We start from the raw sequence: 21,878 nt of genomic DNA on the forward strand, positions 1-21,878 counted from the left end.
AACCTCTCCCAAAAATATTCAATAAACTCAAGGACCTCTCATAATAGACTTCCTTAAGCTGTAGGAATTTTTCACAATTCCCATTAACCCAATTTGGCCATGCATCTTAAAACCCCGTAAAATATGCTCCCAGATATAACAATCAACTCAATTCAAGCATGTCCAAGTACTTCTTGTTTTTCTTTCTGAATTTTCTTTTATCAACTCCATCTATTTCTCTCTCTTCAACCCTAAACAGAGGAAGGAGACGGATTCCCCAGGGTCTGTATTTACTGAGACCTGGGAAAAATATTCAGTAAGTTAAGGTAACTTAACCTTTTCAGCTGGGGCCCTAGGAAGCAATTAACAAGTAGATAATGAGCTGCCTCCTCTTTGTTTTATCGTCAAGAAGCTCTAGGCTTCTTTCTTTAAGAAAATGTACGATTCATTCTTCAGGAAACTGTATGCTTTTTTTCTTCAAGAAACTGTACCCTTCTTTATTCAAGGAAATGTACGCTTCTTTCTTCAAGAAACTGTCTGCTTCTTTCTTCAAGAAATTGTATCTTCTTTCTTCAAGAAACTGTACACTTCTTTTTTCAAAGCACCTTTTTATAAGGACTTTTAGTTTGCTAATGAAACCCGTCTTCTAAATCTTTGATGGAATTGTTGAGGGTCGTTACCTAGAAGGTAAGAATTACCTATTAGCAAATCACCCAGGTCTAATCGATTATGCTGAATCATAACATAAATCTTGTCATAATCTTAAAGACCAGCTGCAACGAAAAATGGCAACAGCTGATCGATGCTGAAGTTCATTTGGAATGATTGCAAACAACAACAAAATTGAGTTCACGCTAGAATAAGCAGACTTTAATTATAAAACAAACAATAGTTTGGAAATATCTTCTCCAGTGCTTTTCAGAAAAATACAAGAAAAGGCCTGTGACATCGTCATTCATATTATGCATTTGTAGCAGCTCCGTTTTATAGAGCCGCTTTGTTGGAACAACAAAGCAACAAACCACCACAAGGCATCAAATGTTGTAATTTTGACGCACACCGTCAACGACAAGAGGTGTGGCTAGTTTTTCAGAGCCTTGCAAGTGGGGCCTTATCGGTAATTACTAGAAATTCAGAGTGAAATCATATTTAAAAATTATAATTAAAAGACAAACAAGCACAATATAAACAAATTTTCAATGACTCACTTTCTTCCCTTTTCTGATTGATACGATCCTTGATACTTTTTCCGTCTTCCTAGAATTTCAAAACACTCCGGTAGATAGCTGGTAAACATGGCCTATATAAAAAGAATAGAATGACAAACTATGAGTACCATGAAACAAACGTTTCGTTGAGTTGTAAACGTGACAAAATAAGAACTGTCTAAATAACACAGTTTATTATCAATTTGTTTCAATCTATTTTTAATTGCCAACTAATTCGCCCCACCGTTTTTTCCTGATGATAAAGATTAAGTATAAAGCACGTTTATCAAGAGTACTCTATGCATAGGGTCCGGACTCTTTAGTGCGTGTTGAAACCCTCAAAGCTGAGTGTGTTTTTGAGTCTAATTTCAAACAACTTAATGTCACTGTGACTGCCGAGTGCTTAAAGGAACACGTTGCCTTGGATCGGACGAGTTGGTCTATAAAAAGCATTTGAAACCGTTTGTTATGAAATGTATATGGTTAGAAAGATGTTTTAAAAGTAGAATATAATGATCCACACAAGTATCTCTCAAAATTGCACGGTTTTCTTTTTACATCGCTAACTATCACGGTCGGCCATTTATGGGGGTCAAAATTTTGACTCCTATAAATGGCCGACCGTGTTATTGGATGAGGTAAAAAGAAAACCACGCAATTTCGAGGCATATTTGTGTAGATCATTGTATTCTACTTTTACATCATCTTTCTAACAATATGCATTTTATAATAAACGGTCAAAAAAACGACCAACTCGACCGATCCAAGGCAATGTGTTCCTTTAAATGTAGTGTGCAGCAATTCAAATCCACTAAAACAAAACAACTATCAAAAGTCCTTGGTCATATACAAAGTCTTTCAGCAGTTTTGCTTGGAAAGCTGCCGGCAATTATTTTTTAATTTTTAAGTTTAGTGTTGATTATTTTATATATAACAAATTATATTAATTTTTATTATTAATATTATTATTATTTTTCTATGTTGTTGCTGTAGAAATTTGTCTTCTTTCAGATGCCTGAGAAAGGCTTCAGCCCTGAAATCATTCTCAGGTTCAAATAATATTAAAGTAAGAAATGTCCTCTTTCTAAAAACGTTACTCCAGAGGGTGTCGTTTCTCACAATGTTTGATACTATCAAAAGCTCTCCATTGCTCGTTACCGAGCAATTTTTATGCTAATTAATTCAATTCAATTCAATTCAATTCAATTCACTTTATTATCCACGATGGGAAATTCATTTCGACCTTTTAAACAACAATTTTACAAAATTTACATAAGATTATTAAAAATATTATATAAAAACAAAACAAAAAACACTACAAGCTACAAAAGTCTATAGAAATATATATTATATATGACATGAAAAAAAAAAAAAAAAAAAAAAAAAAAAAAAACTGGAAGTAAAAGATTGATTTTACAAAAATATATTAACGTTGCAATTGTTCATTAAAAATTCGGACACCTGAGGGGACAAATGAATTAGCATATCGCTTTGTGTTAATTCTGAGCTGTAACAGGCGGTTGCTTCTAGCACTACGATTGAACTGTACATTTAGGGGGTGGGTTTCATCTGACAAAATTGATTCAACTTTATTTAGCATTAGAGATTTGTATAGACCTTTAACCATTGACCCATCAGTACCGGTTATTCTATTTGCTTGTTTAATGACCCTGTCCAACTTGCCCCGATCCTGCGCCCGCATATTCCCAAAAACACTAACAAGACAATATGTAATAATACTTTGCAGGGCAGACTTATAAAACATTTGCAAATGGTTCTGTCCACATGGAATGAATTAAGTTTCCTTAAAAAGAAAAGACGCTGCTGTAACTTTTTGTATTTAGATTTAGCACATTTATCAAAAATCAACTGATTATCAATCTCAATTCCCAAGTACTTAAACTCAGTGACCCTTTCCAGAGATTCTCCTTTGATCACAGTGGCCGGAACGTGCGTTTTGTTCCTTCGAAAATCAAAGACCATATCCTTAGTTTTCTTTGTGTTGATCTCTAAGTGGTTTTTGTCACACCACTGAACAAATTCAGAAATCTCGTGATCGAATGATGCTAAGCTATCCGTTTTTGCAAATAAACGGCCGACCAGTGCAGTGTCATCTGCATACTTAATCAACTTGTGGTTTGTATTCAGAGATCTACATTCATTGGTGTATAATGTGTACAGAATGGGAGAAAGAACACAACCCTGTGGGGCCCCAGTACTTATATAACGGAGAGTTGAGAAAGTGGAATTTAACTTGACCTGTTGCCCTCTGTTAGTTAGAAAGTTATTGATCCAACGTATAATATCAAAATTTACACCAAGATCCAACAGTTTCTGAACCATCAAATACGGCTGAATTGTGTTGAAGGCACTCGCAAAGTCCACAAAAACAACTTTAGCAAAAGCCCCTGTCTTCTCCAGGTGTTCAAAAATACCATTAGTCAAAGTCAAAATTGCATCCTCTGTGTTTCTACGTGGTCTATAGGCAAATTGATACTCATCCATGGAACCCTCAACTTCATTCATTAACCTGTTCTTAACTATTTTTTCTAAACATCTCATGGGTACCGAGGTGAGAGCTACAGGACGAAGATCGTTCATGACTTTAGGGTGAGCATTTTTTGGAATAGGAACAATAACTGACCTTTTCCATAAAGCAGGAATTAACGCCCTATTTAATGATTCCTGAAAAAGTGACTGAAATGGTGACGCTAATTGCTCAGCACAGAATTTCAGTACCCTGCAATACTTTGAGTAATTACCTAACGTGCCTTTGAAACCTTCAAGGGTCGAGGCCATCCTATAAACGTCAGCCGAATTGCAGGGCCTTGACTCAGCCGGTCTTAAACGGACGTTTAAAGGCAGTGGACACTATTGGTAATTACTCAAAATAATTGTTAGCATAAAACCTTACTTGGTGACGAGTAATTCGGAGAGGTTGATAGTATAGAACATTGTGAGAAACGCCTCCCTCTGAAGTGACATAGTTTTTTGAGAAAGAAGTAATTTTCCACGAATTTGATTTCGAGACCTCAATTTGAGGTCTCGAAATCAACCATCTAAAAGCACACAACTTCTTGTGACAAGGGTGTTTTTTCTGTCACTATTATCTCGCAACTTCGTTGACCAATTGAGCTCAAATTTTCACAGGTTTGTTATTTTATGCATATGTTGAGATACACCAAGTGAGAAAACTGGTCTTTGACAATTACCAATAGTGTCCAGTGTCTTTAAGACTTAATCACCTCTCTTTTATTACATTCTACGTTGACAAATTGTGAGGCAACAACTCAAGGTGACAGCAACCAGCAGGTGAGGAGTCAATTATCCTCATCAAGTCACTGTCTATCAGTGGAATTTCTGGTCAATTTAATACCATCATTATTTGATTGGAATCATCCAAGTCGTGCTGCATTTCTGAGAATTATTTGCCGGAAAAATTTAATCTGCCGCATTTCTGAGCATTTTTTTCAAGAAAAAGTTACTCTACCGTTAGATTGAAATTCTTGTTTCAAATTGAATCTTCTGAATATGCAGGCCAACACTCCTCAATTTGTTAATTGTTCATTGCTCGACCTAGAAACCCAATATGGAGATACTCAATACTTTAAACGCCTCCTACATTTTGATCGTCAAAGTCTAGACAAACTACTTAAAGGTACAACTTTGCTCTGAAAGAGTATCAAATAAGTGAAAACTGACACCATTTCAATGTGTGGTTGGCAAATTGTACTTTTTTTTTTCACTTTCCCCGAGACCTCAGTCTATTGGAAAATGAGTGAATCACAAAATTGAATTTGACGTTAACACACAGACTTCTTTGAAAAGAAATGGCATACAAAGTTTTTGTTAATGTTATAGCCCTGTAACCATTTGTTTTCTTCACAGAACGTGGGAATACAGTATACAGTGCACAGGTAAAAAAAAAAAAAAAATTATATTCTTTATCCTGGATGCACAACTAACATCTATCAAAATCAAAACTGTTTTTTTTTTTTATGTTTTTTTTTATGCAAGTCGCCAGACACACAAGGCCTGAAGCCAACTTCAAGGTGTGGGCTACAATTATTTTTTTCCAGAGGCTGTTGCCACCTACTTCTAGGGCTGAAACACAGGCTTGGGTATCATCAGTCCAAAGCCTGGCCGGTAGAGCAGAAAGAAAAAAAAACACATAGAATTTGAACTGTCCTAGCCACAGAGCTAGCTCGGTGGTCTAGTGGTAAACATCTGCTCTAGCAATACAAAGGTTTATGGCTCGAATCCCACTCGAGTGATTTGCCTGCGGATTTTTTTCACAGAACCAGGGAACGTACCGAGTGTACAATGCGACAGAAACATCGGTGTACAGGGAAAAAACAACCTATGTTCTTTTATATCTCAGCCTTTGAGAAAGACTCTGCTAGGGTCGAAACGTCAGGCCACTAACAATTTTTTGCTTTTTATTTACATCAAAGAAGACTTACCAAGCCACCAAAGATGAAGAGAACGATAAAAACTCTGCCTAGTGTAGTCTTGGCTGTTATATCACCGTAACCAACGGTGGACATAGTCACCACGAGCACATAAACGCAGGTCCAGTAATTAATTTCTTGTGAATTGCTAAACTCAATCCAGAAATCACCAGAATTCTCAACCTGTGAGCGAATAAAAAAAATTATAAATCAAAGTTGGAAAAGATGAACAATAATCAAGACAGGGCATTTTCTGGGTCGGTTAAGGTCAAAGACTTATATACATTTAAGAATGTCCCGGCTGCTCTCTTAACTACCCTGTCTTCATCCTACTACAGTCATCAATTCACATTCTTCCCTAAATGTCACCAGAAGGTGTTAAAGGCACTGGACACTATTGGTAATTACTCAAAATAATTGTTAGCATAAAAATTTACTTGGTAACGAGCAATGGGGAGCTGTTGATAGTATAAAACATTCTGAGAAACGGCTCCCTCTGAGGTAACATAGTTTTTGTGAAAGAAGTAATTTCTCACTAATATATTTGAATTGAATACGAGACCTCAGCTTAGGTCTCGAACTCAAGTATCAGAAAGCACACAACTTGTGCGACAAGGGTGTTTTTTTCCACTATTCTCTTGCAACTTTGACAAACAATTTCACTCAAATTTTCACAGATTTGTTTTTCTTATACATATCTTGGAATACACCAAGTGAGAAGACTGGTCTTTGGCAATTACCAAACGTGTCCATGCCTTTAAGATGAATGAATCTGAGATGACAGTGACTGGCTGGCCAGATGGATCTTGAACGATGCAAGACCTTTTGTCTGACATTATTATGTTTGCACGGTATAAATGTCACTATGGGATGTTGTAACGTGTTGAACTTCCCATGTCTTTAATGACATTGACAGATTTCCAAGAAGGGAAAAAAATAATTATAAGCTGGGTTCTTCTTGGTTGCCTGTCGATTTTATTACTTTGATTCTTGTCTTGTAACAAATAGTCTAAGATGGATTTCACAAAGAGTAAAGACTAGTCTTATTTCGAGTTAGGACGGATTACTCGTCCTAAGTTTAGGACCAAGTTTCAATGAAGTCGACCCCTGGTCTAGTAAATGGTTTGAGCTACAATTCCTGCAGTCTTGTTGATTTTTGTTCCCTGAAGTTGATGAGCCCTGATTTGTTATAAATAACAAACTGCTAGCCTCAGAATCAACAGACATTTCAAAATTAGAACTTGTAGGGATTGGCAGATAACAACCATGTGATGAAGTAACCTCTGCTCCAGTTGACATCTCTAAAAACGTTTCTGTTTGAAAGTTCCAAACTGGAGACTCAATTTTTTTTAAATCGTTTTAAAAAGCCAGCAGCAATCACAATGCAAGTTCTGACATTTCTGATTCCAACGTTCCTAACTTAAGACCCCGTTTTTTAAATCTTTTGAGACCAGCAATCGACAAGAACGTTTTTTTTAATTACCAAATGAATGAAGCCAGCCGCAGTCAGCCACATGCTGAAGAATATCGTCACCAGATTGACGAGTTTTATCGTGTCGCTCGTCCGTAGAATACTCAGAAACTGTAGAATCTCTGAGAGCTGAATCATCCGCAAAGCCCTCAGGAAACGCAAGCCTTGAGATGGAAAATCGGAAAAGAAAAAAAGGAGAAGTTCAGTGTCAAATTACACACAAAAATTGGGACGAGAAAATCCTTTGAAAGGAGTAGAGTGGATGCTCAGCTGTAACTCGATACTGGCAGGCTTAAGATGGAGTCTGTGTCTTAAAGGGTTTTGGTACTTTTTGAACGACACAAAACACAAACTTTCACAGATTTACATTAAACTTACAAGGTTTAAAAATGATGGTAGAAAGCTTCCCTTAAAATATTACTTTTATTAGTTTTTTTAGAACTGAGTAAAACAATGTCACAAAAATAATTTTTGTCTCAGGAGATGAACATTATTTCAGCATGTAAAACGTGTTTACCACTTATGATTACATAACTTGTAAACACATTTTACATGTACATGCTAAAACTGTTTTTCGTGACATTACAGGTACATACAACAGAGCATTTTTAAAGCGCCTTTTCAACAACATTGTTCAACTCATTTCTCAAAAACTACAGCACCTCAGCAAGTACTATTTGAAAGGAAGCTTTCCAAACCCTTTAACTCTCCATAGTACCTTTAATATAAGATTGGCAGACTAAAGGCGACAAGAATTGAAATACAAAACCACTCTCCAGAAACTGTTTCACTTTTTGCTGCTTCATACAAATTTGGCCCGCAGACTCCTAATGCTGAATTTTCAAAATATAATTCGAGGGCTAAATTTGATTAAAATCCAATACATTAAATAGGTTTTCCTCGCATTTGGTTATGACCTCGTAACATTTGTATTTTGTACCTTTGCCTGCCTCGATTATAAAACCGTTCTATTTTCGGATCCTTGAAGGTCATAGGAAAAATCACAAACCTACTTCTCGCCGCATTCTGCATTTGTCTTTCATTCGTAGCAAATCAAATACAATCTTAAGTTTATTTATAATCACACTTAGCGTCTCGTGAAAAACCGCCAGATACTGGCGTTGGCAAGATCCAAGGACTGCATTCACACAGAGATTTGTTTTTAAAGGCACTGCCGTCGATTTCACCAAACTCATCCTAACTTAGGACTAATCTTAGGACTTAAGACGAGTAAAGAGCCGTATCCGAAGACGCAATTAACCCATCCTAAGTTAGGACGGGTTACTCGTCCTATAACTTGAAGCTTTTTAAGGCATCTAAAAGCACACAAATTTGTGCAACAAGGGTGTTTTTTTCTTTCATTATTCTCTTGCAAATTTGATGACCAATTCAGTCAAACTTTTCACAGATTTTTTGTTTTTTTATGCATATGTTGGGATAAACACCAAGTGCGAATACTGGTCTTTGACAATTCCCAAAGGTGTCCAGTGTCTTTAAATATACTAATCACAAAAAGTCAGTGCAAAGAAAAACCACCACGAGGGAAATGCAATTATTATCCCCAGGTGGGGTTTTCACAATAAGGTCCTGATTTTAAGTGGATTACGGTAACTCCATTAATGGGAAGTCAAGCAGTAGACACTTTGTTATCATTTACACAAAAATACAATTTATCCCCCCCCCCTGCCCTGGCCAAACGTTCATAATTGGAGGGGGAAAACATTAAACTATCTTTGAAATCATTGCTTCAGACAATAATTGCCATTTAAACTTTGGCATTTTAACAAAGCATGGAATTGGAGATCTTAAATCATGCAAAACTGCTGCCGTAGATTTTGGTTGTGTGACGAATTTGATGGAATTGAAGATTGTGTTTTCTGGAGGGTCGAGTGGAATGTTGTGCAAAGTCTTGAAGAGCACTTCAAAAATTAAGCCATCCCATCAACACAATGCGCAAAGCTGGTGTGATGTGTCTTTAGAAATGTGTTTGCCGGCTCAACTTATACAGATACAGATAGGTACTCACCTAGCCATGTACGTTGAAGGTACATTGACACGAAGATTGGTGGTATTGTAAAGAAATCCACGATAGAATTCCATGTTAGCCAGAACCAGAGCTTATCTGGGGCAGCAATAAACTGAAGAAAGAAAAAAATAATAACATTTTGAATTTAAAAAAAGTAAAACAACAACAAAACAGCAAGAAAAAAATGTGCATATTATATTTATAGTAAATAAATATCCCTATAAAATGATGATATGTAGTCAGGAAAACTCTATCTGAAAATCTGCAACAACAAAACTCCAACAGCTTATCTCGGTTGGTACAATCAAAATTTCAAAATTGTCGCTGTTTTTAAAAAATGTTATACTATTGTCTCCCGTTTAAAGGCAGTGGACACTATTGGTACCTGTCAAAGACTAGCCTTCCAGTTGGTGTATCTCAACATATGCATATAATAACTAACCTGTGAAAATTTGAGCTCAATCGGTCATCGAAGTTGCGAGATAATGATGAAAGAAAAGAAACCCTTGTCACACAAAGTTGTGTGCGTTTAGATGGTTGATTTCGAGACCTCATGTTCTAAATCTGAAGTCTTGAAACTATGACACTTCAGAGGAAGCCGTTTCTCACAATGTTTTATGCCATCAACCTCTACCCATTACTCGTCACCAAGAAAGGTTTTATGCCAATAATTGTTTTGAGTAATTACCAATAGTGTACATTGCCTTTAACACAATGGATTAAGGCAAAATTTCCATACATAAGCTACATCACACTGACTTCATAAAAAATGACTATTCTGTTATCTCTGTAACATAATATATTTAAATTTTATGTTTTCTTCCTGTTTAATCAACCCCCTTCAAACAAACTTCACTCTACTGATTGCGAAGAGTTTCTATGTTTGAAATGAATAAATCATTTATTGTCATTAAAAACTAATCTTCTTTTTTTATTTTTTTATTTTTTTACTTCATACAGCATCCACAGCACAAGCGCCAAAAATGGATGCATACAAACTTATAGTAACTTAACAATAAAATTCCGAAGGGCACAAATATATACACCAAACACATACATAAAAACTGACAAAAAGACAAGCTCGCTCAAGCTTACTAATAGTAATCCAGTGTCTTTAAAACTTCAACATGTAGTAATGTGAATGTAAACTTACCCGAAGTGCAAAATACAGTAAGAAAAATAAGTTGAATGCTAGATCAATTTGAAACAAGATGTCCTCAGACAAAACAAAGCATCTCTCTATAGGTCTGAAATAGAAAAGAAATCAGTTAATTAATTAATATAGTCGTTTAATTTATTTTTATGTGAAATATTGGTTAGATTTGAGACATTTGGTTAATTAAACCTTTAGAGACCACTCTATTCTGTTACGTGATCAGAAACGCCCAAACACTGCTAATATTTATTCATTTTTTTTCAAATTGTCACAAAATAATAATTTCCAGAGAAATAACATGAAACATAAAATTCAGTTTTGTTTTTAGAAATTTGATTTCTATGTTAAACATACTACAATGGAAAATTTCACACCCGTACATGACCTTTACTTTGACCTTTTTATGTGACTGTTAGTAGGTCAAACCTTGTGGCTGCTTGTGGGCAATTTGGCACAAGCCGCTTGCGGCTGCAATGGTCTCTAAAGGGTCAACCAGTAACTAGTAACCAGTCAGTATGTAGGTGTCTTGTTTGTCAAATATGCTGTCTTGTCATTTGTCATCATTTGAACTTCACCAAATTACATTCACTCTCAACCCAATTTCATATCTAGTTCCTTATTCAATTCCTAGCTGCCCCATTGATTCATGCTCTACATCCATTTACTTACTCACATAACCTTAAACTAATGCGAAACACTTTCCAGTCCCTTCCAAACACAACTTTCTTCTAATTTTGTAAGTTGTCTCTTTAAGACATTGTACAAAGCGACCTTAACATATACCAGCTCGAAACTCGAGAAAACAAATCACTTAAAGGTGCTGAATACAACTTAATTAGCGAAACATTTTCTCGGCTTACTCTTATTTAATAAGATAAACAAAATGCAAAAGACTTCAATCTCATCCAAACACAACTTCTTCTTTCTTCTAATTTTGTAAGTTGTCTCTTTAGGACATTGTACAAAGCAGACCTTATCATTATACATATAGTCTCGAAACTCGAGACAACAAATCACTTAAAGGTGCTGAATGCAACCAAATTAGCGAAATCTTTTCACAACTTGCACTTATTTGATAAACTAATGGGAAACACTTTCCAATCCCATCCAAACACAACTTCTTTTTGCTTCTTTCACAAAGTGCTTCGTCTCTCTCTCTTAACATCTTCCCAAACAAAAACCAAGCATGCACCACTCTCACTTTCTAAATTAACGTGTTAAGAATTCAGTTTGATTATAAAGTAGCATCTTTAACGCTTTCCTCTGTCACTCACACATTCACCTCTAATGGACGCAACAAAAATCTCTTAATGTAATTTCCTCAAGCTCACTGAACAAATCTCTTTCAATCTTAAGAAACATTCCATGCACGACACAAAGCTTCTTCTCTCCTTACACAACGACGACGTGATTGAGCCAAGAAAACGCAGATAAACATCAACAATTATTTGTATCTTTTAAAATGAAATGACAAAAAGTGATTTGGGGAAACTGCGAGGGTATTGAATCCTTGGGGTGAATGACAGGTTGTTCATCTTTCGTACGGAGAAGTTTATCTCCAACTAGGAAGAAAGGTTTGCGTTAATACCATGTGAATATTTCTTTCGCATAGTGTCATTTCTGAGGAGAACTTAACCACTGGTTTGTTTCAGAACCAACACTATGCAAAAGAGATAGTCACATGGTGTGACTGCAAACCTCTCTAAGTTATACTTCCACCATGCAAAGTTTCAGATGTTTATCTCCTCTTTTAATTTTTCTTAAAACTCTATAACCAAAAATAAGTAGATTTTGAATCTTTGCATGGTGGGAGTCAAATAAGATGAGGTTTGCGTGTTTAAATCTCGTTTAAGAAGTGTTGGTTTCGAAAAGAACCAGTGGTCGACGACTTAAATGTAATTCTCTTCCAGAGATGCTGCAATCAGTAGCTTGATGCTGCTTTACGGCACTGGACACGTTTGGTAATTGTCAAAGACCAGTATTCTCACTTGGTGTATCCATACATAACAAACCTGTGAAAATTTGGACTCAATTGGTCATCAAAATTGCAAGGGAACAATGAGAGAAAAATCACCCATGTTGCACAAATTTGTGCTTTCAGCTGCCTATAAAAGAGTTAAGGCCTGAGAAGGTGAGAAATTAACTCGTTCTCAACAACTAGAGTATACATCAGAGGGAACATTCTCACGATGTTTTATAATATCAACAGCTCTTTACCAAGTAAGTTTGTTTTATGCTCACAATTATGTTGAGTAATTACCAACAGTGTCCAGTGACTTTAGGTACTTTATTGAAGATTAACTGGTAATTTGGCTTGGTTTGATGGTGCTCAACAATTCTAACAATTCCTGTTTATCTCAGTTATGGTTTCAGGTGACAAAGATAATATTGACTTTTAGTTTGGATGGTATTTGTTTTGGGGTTTTTTTTTGCAATGAATACCTGTACATGAAATAACCTTGGTTGTTTTCCTGTTTAATTGAAACAGAAACAAAACATCCGTTGACAGATTTGGTCAATGGGATCATCTTCAATGATGGAAAAGATCAGAAAACTAATAAATGATTTAGAGGTTGAACAAAGAATTGACTAGAGTGGGATTCGAACCAATGACCTCCGGATTAACTAATAAATAACTTCTTTTTTTTTGACTAGTTTCAAGTGCTTCTTTTAAAGACACTGGGGTCGATTTCACAACGAGTTATTTTGTTATTTTGTATAAAAGTTGTGATACACAAAGTGTGGGCCTTGGACAATACTGTTTACCGAAAGTGTCTAATAGCTGTAATGAAACTCATTAATATCTGGAGTAGTTGCCATTTTATGATCTTACCTGTAGTTTAAGTTTCCTCCTTAAACAGAATAATGATGTTTACAAAGTACTTCAAATATACAGGTATCACATTACCATGAAGTCTCGATGTCTTATTCTACATCAAACACATCAGATCAAGGAAGTCATTCACATCTATACCATTATACTCCTTCACTTATCTCATACTGATTTGGCCAAATAAAATTTTAAAATGTTTAGCATACTCCCTTTTTAAAAAAAAAAAAAGCTTTTTTTTTTCCCCTTTTTTTTCCCCCAAAATGGCTCCCAACTTCTTCTTTTTTGTTGAGATAATAAAAAATATTTAACTTTTTTCCAGGAAAAAAAATAAAATAAATAAGGGGGAAAAAAGGGTCACAAGAAAAGAAGAAACCGAAAAGGGGGCCTCTCAACAGGAAGTGGTTGGGGACGCCAAACATGTTTTCGTTTGGCCTTATTCCACTTGGTCGCACTCAAAACTACAAGATTTTACCTTCAATTTTATTGCATTTTTCAGAAAACAAACACAAAAACATGTTGTCCAGTTTTGTCATGGGATTGCCATGACAACTGGTCAATGCTGATTTAGCAGAGCTGCCGACACATTCAAGAGCGTTAGTAAGAGACCATGTTTATGTAATTTTGCTCTTAAGGCCAAGTGAAGCACTCACAATGAAGGATAAAAATATGTCTTTGTCAACAACGCTCTAATTTCTGTCATTGCTAAAAACCCTTCTGGCCTAGTTCTCAACAGACCATCAGCAAAGAGATCTTTTGTTAAAAATATATTTATTTGTACTTAAAACTATTTCGAGGCATCGCAGCCTCCCTCAACCCCCCCCCCCCCCCTCAAAGAACAATAACCAGGATAGTCCTTAGGGGTTAAGCTCTAGAAGGAAATTTGTGCAAATTTTTTCAGCTTTCGATAGTATAAAAGATTTTGAGATTCAGTTCACTTTTAGGTAATGCGGTTTAACGGACAAATATAAATTTATATATAAAAGTTTTATCCCCCAAAAATTGTTAAATCTGAAAAACGTTACTGTCAAAAATGTTTCTCAGATTGTCTATTCCAACAACTTCTTTCGTGGACAAAAAAATACACTCCATGACGCAAAGGGATGTCACCACTCACGCTAAATGGATTGTGTTTGTCCAACCATCTGTGGCGTGATCAGCAAAGCGTAAAATTAACGACTGTAATCACAGGTATAGATCTCAACTGCAATATTCATAATGTGGGCACCAGACTATGTCTGATTGTCCCACATTGCAATCCCCAGATGGTTCCTGTAGTTTGTATCTAATTGTATCTTCATAAAATTAATAAAAAACAGTTCTTATGAAGCGACGGGCTCGTATAAAGAGCAAAACGTACGTTTGAATTTTGAATTCCTAAGCCATGCTCCGTAGCCCCTTCCCATCTTTTACAAAAGCAGCGCTCTTGTATGAAACACTGCAAGCTGACGAACAAACCTTCAGCAGACTCTGTTTATGTAATGTCACTCGTGTGACTTAACAAGGCGCTTATAACTATATGTACAAAGACAACAGAATGTAACTAAGCAATCACAATAGCTCCCAAAGGATGCTTGTCAAGTCTAGCGCTAATAACAATCAAATCCTATCACCAGGTCCTCAGAGACCCGGAGGTGTGGCTAGCGTGGACTCGCACTCCTTCTGCGATGTTTACTTTGACATGCGTGAAAACAAGCCACAAAAGTCACACGCGTGACCACAGAGACAACAGAATGTAACGAAGCAATCACAATAGCTCCCAAAGGATGCTCGTCAAGTCTAGCGCTAATAACAATAAAATCCTATCACCAGGTCTTCAGAGACCAGGAGGTGTGGCTAGCGTGGACTCGTACTCCTTCTGCGATGTTTACTTTGACATGCGTGAAAACAAGCCTTCTCTTTAAAGGCACTGGACACTATTGGTAATTACTCAAACTAATTGTTAGCATAAACAATTAATTGGTATATCACGAGCAATGGAGAGCTGTTGATGCTATAAAACATTGTGAGAAACAGCTCCCTCTGAAGTAACATAGTTTTTGAGAAAGAGGTTACTTCTCACTCAAATATCAAAAGACTTCAGGCCTGAAGCTTTTTATTATGCCATCTGAAAGCACACAAATTTTTGTGCAAGAAGGGCGTTTTTTCTTTCATTATTCTCTTGCAACTTCAATGAACAATTAATTCAAAATTTTCGCAGATATAAAAAAAAAAAAAATAAATAAAAAAATCAGGCAATTGAACAGCTTAAAAAGGATGGAAACAATTCATTTAAATTACATAAAACAGCACAATAAAATTATTTAAAAAGACAAAACATGACAGATATTAAAATAGCGAAAAGTTCTAACATCAAAAACAGTATGTTATGATGCATTTATGTTGGGATACACCAAGTGAGAATACTTGTCATTCACAATTACCAAACGTGTACCTTCCCTTTAAACATGACATGTTTGGTCCGCCACACACCTGCAGCAGAATACACGCACCTGTGCCTAACAGCTCTTCAGCACACAGAGAGGAGAGAATGTGTATTGATTGAGAATTGCTTCTGTGCGCGCATCCTTACTAATGTCACTGTATGTTTCTGTTGCTATGACTCCCACTACTATAATTACTGCATTTATTCGATTGATACACACAGTACGTTTCCATGCCAACTAGCTGTCAAACAGAAATGTAAAATTGTAAGACAATATGACTGATATCTGTGATGTAACAATAAATATCTAGGAGTTCTGATTTTGTGCTACTCTGCATCAGTTTTTCCTCACGCTCACTCTGTTCATACTTTTAAGAACTCTCACTCTAATCATCTTTAGCTTTGCATTCAGAAGGAAGATTATCATTTCATTTTACCTTCACACTGGTGTCTATTAAGGACACTGGACACTATTGGTAATTACTCAAAACCCAGTCTTCTCACTTGGTGTATCTCAATATATACACAAAATAACAAACCTGTGAGAATTTGAGCTCAATCGGCCGTTGAAGTTGCGAGATAATAATGAAAGAAAAAACACCCTTGTCGTACGAAGTTGTGTGCTTTCAGATGCTTGATTTTGAGACCTCAAATTCTAAACTTGAGGTCTCAAAATCAAATGCGTGGAAAATCACTTCTTTCTCGACAACTACGTCACTTCAGAGGGAGTCATTTCTCACAATGTTTTGTACTACCAACCTCTCCCCATTACTTGTTACCAAGTGAGGTTTTATGCTGATAATTTGTTTGAGTAATTACCAATAGTGTCCACTGCCTTTAATTAAGCACTGGATACTCAGTAATGTCCGGAGTTCTGTGTAAAAAAATTCACAGGCAAATCACTCGGTTGGGATTCGAACCCAGAGCCCTTGCATTGTTAGAGTCTTAGTCTTACCACTCGACCACCAAGCAAGTCCAGTGGCTAAAGGCAGTTTGAATCCTATGAAAGTACCAAGTACACAGTGCTTAATACACATTGGAATGAGGTTAACAAAAATAAATTCTCACTGTGTTACCACTTCTATTTAGTAAACTCTAACGAAATATCACATCAAAATTTTATGGTCATTTTTTTCTCATTGTCCGAAATTGTCGTCGGTTAAAACTGTCTCTGTCAGTGTCACAAGTACTCTACATGACAATGTTAAATTTGGTTAGTAAAATGGCACACCAAAAAAACATTCTGACAATGTACAAATGATAAAGTGCATCATGCAAGCTAGTTCTTAAATGCGCTTTTGTGGGGCCAGTTATAAATGCAAACCGTACACCTTCATGCAATTTTAAAAAGCAATCTACAAATCAGCAAAATTCAATCAAGCCAAGCAATCCTCTCGATTAGATTAGAATCTACGAAAAAAGTACCAAGGACTGTGTCAATTTAATTTGATAGAAGGGTTAAAAAATCATACAAATTGTTATTTGCAAGCTAGCATTGCATGAAGCGAAAAAAAGCAGAGAAAGAAAACACACACAGCAAATAAATATAGCCTGGATTCCATTACTGTTTAACTATCACTCAGCTTGATCCACATTGGGGGTTATCAAGAGAAGGTAGACGAGAGTAGTGGAATCCAGGCTACTAGCCAAGCACACTTACTGTCCAAACTGCATCAGGTATATAAAAAAGGAGCCCACGCTAATGATGAATACGATTGTAACCTAAAGGTGTGCACGCAGAAACAAAAAGGGGGGGGGCAAAGAAGAAGGGGGAAGGAGATTTGGGGAGACATGGGGAGACCAAAAAAAACACACACAGACAAGAATGCAGAAATACATAGAAAGAATGGACAGGTTTTTTTTTTATGCAAGAGAGAAGAGCAGGTGGGTGTGGAAGGAGGGGAATATTTGGGAAGGAAGAAAAGAAAGGAGGAAGGGGGAGAAAACAAACAAAGAAAATGCCATAAATAAGGACGTTTACACTAGATTTTACAAGCTCATCTTCTGCAGCGACTAAAAGCAGTTCAAAAAAAACAAGCCATCGTCATAAGCAGCATAGTGCGAGGGATACTTGGGGCACTAGGTTGCAGCAGAAAATCAAGGTAAATCCATTGTTTTTGGTTTCTGGCGTGTGCTCAGAACAGTTTCAACAATGGACATTTTACCTGCAAAGTCTGCTGCCACCTATCGTTTCAAAGTCTCCCCTTCGTCATGTGCCAAAAAGAAGGACGTACATGTACATGTAACAAAAAGTTACTGCAGAAAGGGCGTGTTTTTTAAAGCAACTGATGTGCAAAATTGCATTTCAAGAAAACCAAGTCAGAAAGTTTGATCGGTTTTGTGCTGTTCATAAGTCGATAAAGGAAATACAATTTTGCATGGGACTTCACTCTTATAATAGTAAACTAATTTTATAAATAAACCATTAAAATGAATAGATTCAGTAACTTTAAATATAAAACATGTACCTAAAAGTTGACATCGTTATATTCTCCGACAGGTATGGTCATAGAATGCTGATGTACATATATGTGTTGACCCTACCTATTGACCCCAGTCATGACACCTGTGTCCTTAAGCAAGACACTTAACCATGATGCTTTGTCCTGGGGATGGGACGTAAAGCCGCTGGTCCTGTGTGTTGTGTAACGCACATAAAAGAGCCCAGTGCACTTATCGAAAAAGAGAAGGGGTTCGCCCCGATGTTCCTGGTTTGATTGGCAGCATTGTGCCACAGCACCTTGTAAACCATTATACGGTGCCATGTAAAAAGAGTAGTTCTCATTATCCAAACGTAGTTCCACCTTACTTTGCAGGAAAATACTGTATGTTAAAGCGCCTTGAGCGTCAGGAAGGGATATGTATGTATAAGAAACCACTATTACTATGTTAATTAGACAATGGTTGACCTGAGGTCTTTGTTTGAGTCTACTTCAGATGCATCCGGCTCTTACAAGACGCTGTCAATCTGGCAGTGAAACGCACCTTTTCCCTCTTAGCGTAAAAGAGGAAGTTCTATTCAAGTGATCTCTATTGAATTACTGCTAGCTTTATTATAGAAAGACGTTTCTCCCTATTCGATTTACAGACTTCTTAATGTCTGGATATTATATCAAGAATACCGTGACCCAACTGTGCATATCATTTATTGGTTGTCAATCAATTATCAAAAAAACACCTACAATTGTCCACACTCATGCCTGGAATTTCATCTTTAAGAGGGTCGGGCCATTTTCATTTTGCAAAAGGCATTTGCAAAAAGGCATTTTCCCAGACCTCTAAATGTCTGGATATTAGATCAAGAATACCGTGACCCAACTGAGCATATCATTTATTGGTTGTCAATCATTTATCAGACTCCATAAAACACCTAAATTTATCCACACTCATGCATGGAATTTCATCTTTAAGAGGGTCGGGCCATTTTCATTTTGCAAAAGGCATTTGCAAAAAGGCATTTTCCTAGACCTCTAAATGTCTGGATATTAGATCAAGAATACCGTGACCCAACTGAGCATATCATTTATTGGTTGTCAATCATTTATCAGACTCCATAAAACACCTAAATTTATCCACACTCATGCATGGAATTTCATCTTTAAGAGGGCGGGGCCATTTTCATTTTGCAAAAGGCATTTGCAAAAAGACATTTTCCCGGACCTCATCTAAAGTCGATGGGGAACTTTTGAAGGGGCACCAAGGACAATTAGACCAGGGGCAAACATAGGCCTCCATGGTCTAAAGCCAGTCTTGCACCAGGCCTTTCTCATTTTGTAAAGGGCAATCGCACAAGAATTCTAAAGTCGATGGGGAACTTTTGATGGGGCACCAAGGACAATTAGACCAGGGGCAAACATAGGCCTCCATGGTCTAAAGCCAGTCTTGCACCAGCAAATGAAGTTTTCTGGGCTCTTTCTCCAACTTAACTCAAAAGGCTAGAAAACAATTGTAATAATGCTATGTCTGTGGATGAAGTTATCTAGGCTCTTTCTCCAACTTAACTCAAAGGGTTAGAAAACAATTGTAATAATGCCTAAAGAGAGTTTCAGACTCGAACATCAGGATGTGAACTTTGACACTGCGGTAAAAAGGAAGTTACAGGTACCTTTTGAGAGTAGAAATCATTTAGTTATTTTTTGTTTTGTTTATATTTGTTTGTAGTTGCTGGTCTCTCCAGGGGGATAAAGAAGAAATAAATAAATAAATAAACAAACAAATAAACCCGTTATAAATTGACGTGACCATTGCATGTATGCAGTATAAATAACTTATTCATCCCATTTTCTACCATCATATTTTTTTATACATCACACATTCTGACAATTCCAGCTGATTAATGATGACTGTTTCGATGCAGTATTATAACACCCATCCAGTTATACTAGACAAATGAGTTCCAATGGAATAGCTCATGTCATTATCTTCAAGAGAGAGAGATTGCACACTGAACGAGATCAATGTGTTCACTCAAGCTTATTAAAACCGTCACGGTCCACTGAATGCTTTACTCCAGCAAGGCATGAACAGGGCAAAATTACACCGCACCATTGCGGGAATTCTGCACTTGCGATCACCATAATACTTGGCTAACAGGGAAAGCGCAGAATTTCTGCACTAGCTTTGTATTGTATGCAAAGAATGCCTATAGACCTTTCTTTTGAAATGTCACAGCCCGAGTTTTTGCCAACCCAGATTGGAAAACTATGGAAAGCCATAAGTGCAAATCAAGAAAAGATCGCTATTTTTTGTAACAATGTAACAAAATTTGTTGATTTTGTTAAAAACAAAACAAATAATTATGAGAGGTATTTTATTTAATTGAAAGTTTGCAGATTTAGTGTTTTACTAACATTCGGCCGACCATGCCAACCAAGGCGGTTTGTTTATCAACAAAAGAATGGTCTATGGCAACGAGGAGTACTATCTAGCAAGGCATGAATAGGGTGAAATTACACAACTCCGCGCCGCCCCGGAATTCTGCGTTTGCGATCACCATCATTCTTCGCTTACAGGGAAGCGAAGAATTTCTGCGCTAGCTGTGTATGCTAAGAATGCCTGTAGCAACGAGGAGTATGCATACATGTAGTTACTCTGAAGGAATTGAAAATTAATTAATCAAAACCAGTCTATTTGTATTCAGTCAATTTTTGCAGCGAGTGTCAAGAAACAATCAACTCCCAAGAGATGTTTTCTCGATACCTTGTACTTTAGACTCGGCATGTCTCGTTTAAAGGCACTGGACACATTTGGTAATTGTCAAAGACCAGTGTTCTCACTTGGTGCATCCCAACATATGAAGAAAAATAACAAGCCTGCGAAATTGTGGGCTCAATTTGCATCAATTTTGCAAGAGAATAATAGTGTGCTTTCAGATGCCTAATATTCGCCCCTCTCCTTGCACTAATAATACCTGGCGCTTTGTATCCTTTGGCAAAAGGCGCGTTATAAACACGGTTATTATTATTATTATTATTATTATTACCTACATTACCTAAGCTACATTACTTCAGAGGGATCGAGCCGTTTCTCACAATGTTTTATTCTATCAACAGCTCTCCATTGCTCATTAATACCAAGTAAGTTTTTATGCTAACAATTATTTTGAGTAATTACCAATACAGTCGTGTATGCTTCGTTTTTGAAAGGGCAAGGGCACCAAGGCATTTTCTCCTAGGTAAATTCTACTAGAGCATCTCAAGGGCACCAATGATGAATAAGGGGCATGGAGGCAATACTCATTAAGTATCAGGGGTGGATTTCACAAAGGGTTAGGACTAGTCTTATCTCGAGTTACGACCAGTACTTGTCCTAACTTAGGACTATCCATGCAATTTGTATATCTCCTAGGACTAGTCCTAAGTTAGGACTAGTCCTAACTCTTTGTGAAATCGACCCCAAGCCTGCCATTAGCGTCCAGTGCCTTTAATGTGAAAGTTAAGTTTATTACTTGTATCATCTTACTCAATGATGAGAAGCGCAAACAGAGCAGGAATCAATATGCTCTGATAGAGATGATGATTATCAGCGTGGCCTCGATGTATTCATGAGTCTTTCCGATGGGTTTCATTTACCGCGTTATTTCCTTTAGTGAAATTACATCTGTGTTGGAGACTTGTCAACATTGGATTGGCTAGCGTTACTAGAGGACAAGTAGTTCCAGGGAAGCAATCAAATAGAAATTGGACTTCTCCTCGATAGAAACTTGACTCCTCGAATATATTATTATCTTGAACTTCAAATTACGTTTTAAAAAAGTTTGACATTTCAATTTATGATCTTGGTTGAAGTTTCAATTTGAAATTATGAAAAAAAAATGACTTCATGATGTCTAC

At 36.7% G+C, this 21,878-nt stretch overlaps 1 protein-coding gene across 1 annotated transcript in view; it reads right to left on the reverse strand.

The window, feature by feature from the left end:
• The window catches only part of LOC139953084 (calcium-activated potassium channel subunit alpha-1-like), a 99,964-nt gene that overhangs the window by 51,572 nt on the left and 26,514 nt on the right, over nucleotides 1-21,878 (reverse strand). Inside the window, 5 exon segments of the mRNA XM_071952489.1 lie at nucleotides 1,188-1,279; nucleotides 5,651-5,821; nucleotides 7,122-7,273; nucleotides 9,136-9,247; nucleotides 10,289-10,382. Coding sequence (XP_071808590.1) covers nucleotides 1,188-1,279; nucleotides 5,651-5,821; nucleotides 7,122-7,273; nucleotides 9,136-9,247; nucleotides 10,289-10,382 — 621 coding nt within the window.

Source organism: Asterias amurensis, chromosome 21 (assembly GCF_032118995.1).
Source record: "Asterias amurensis chromosome 21, ASM3211899v1".
Taxonomy (NCBI): Eukaryota; Metazoa; Echinodermata; class Asteroidea; order Forcipulatida; family Asteriidae; genus Asterias; species Asterias amurensis.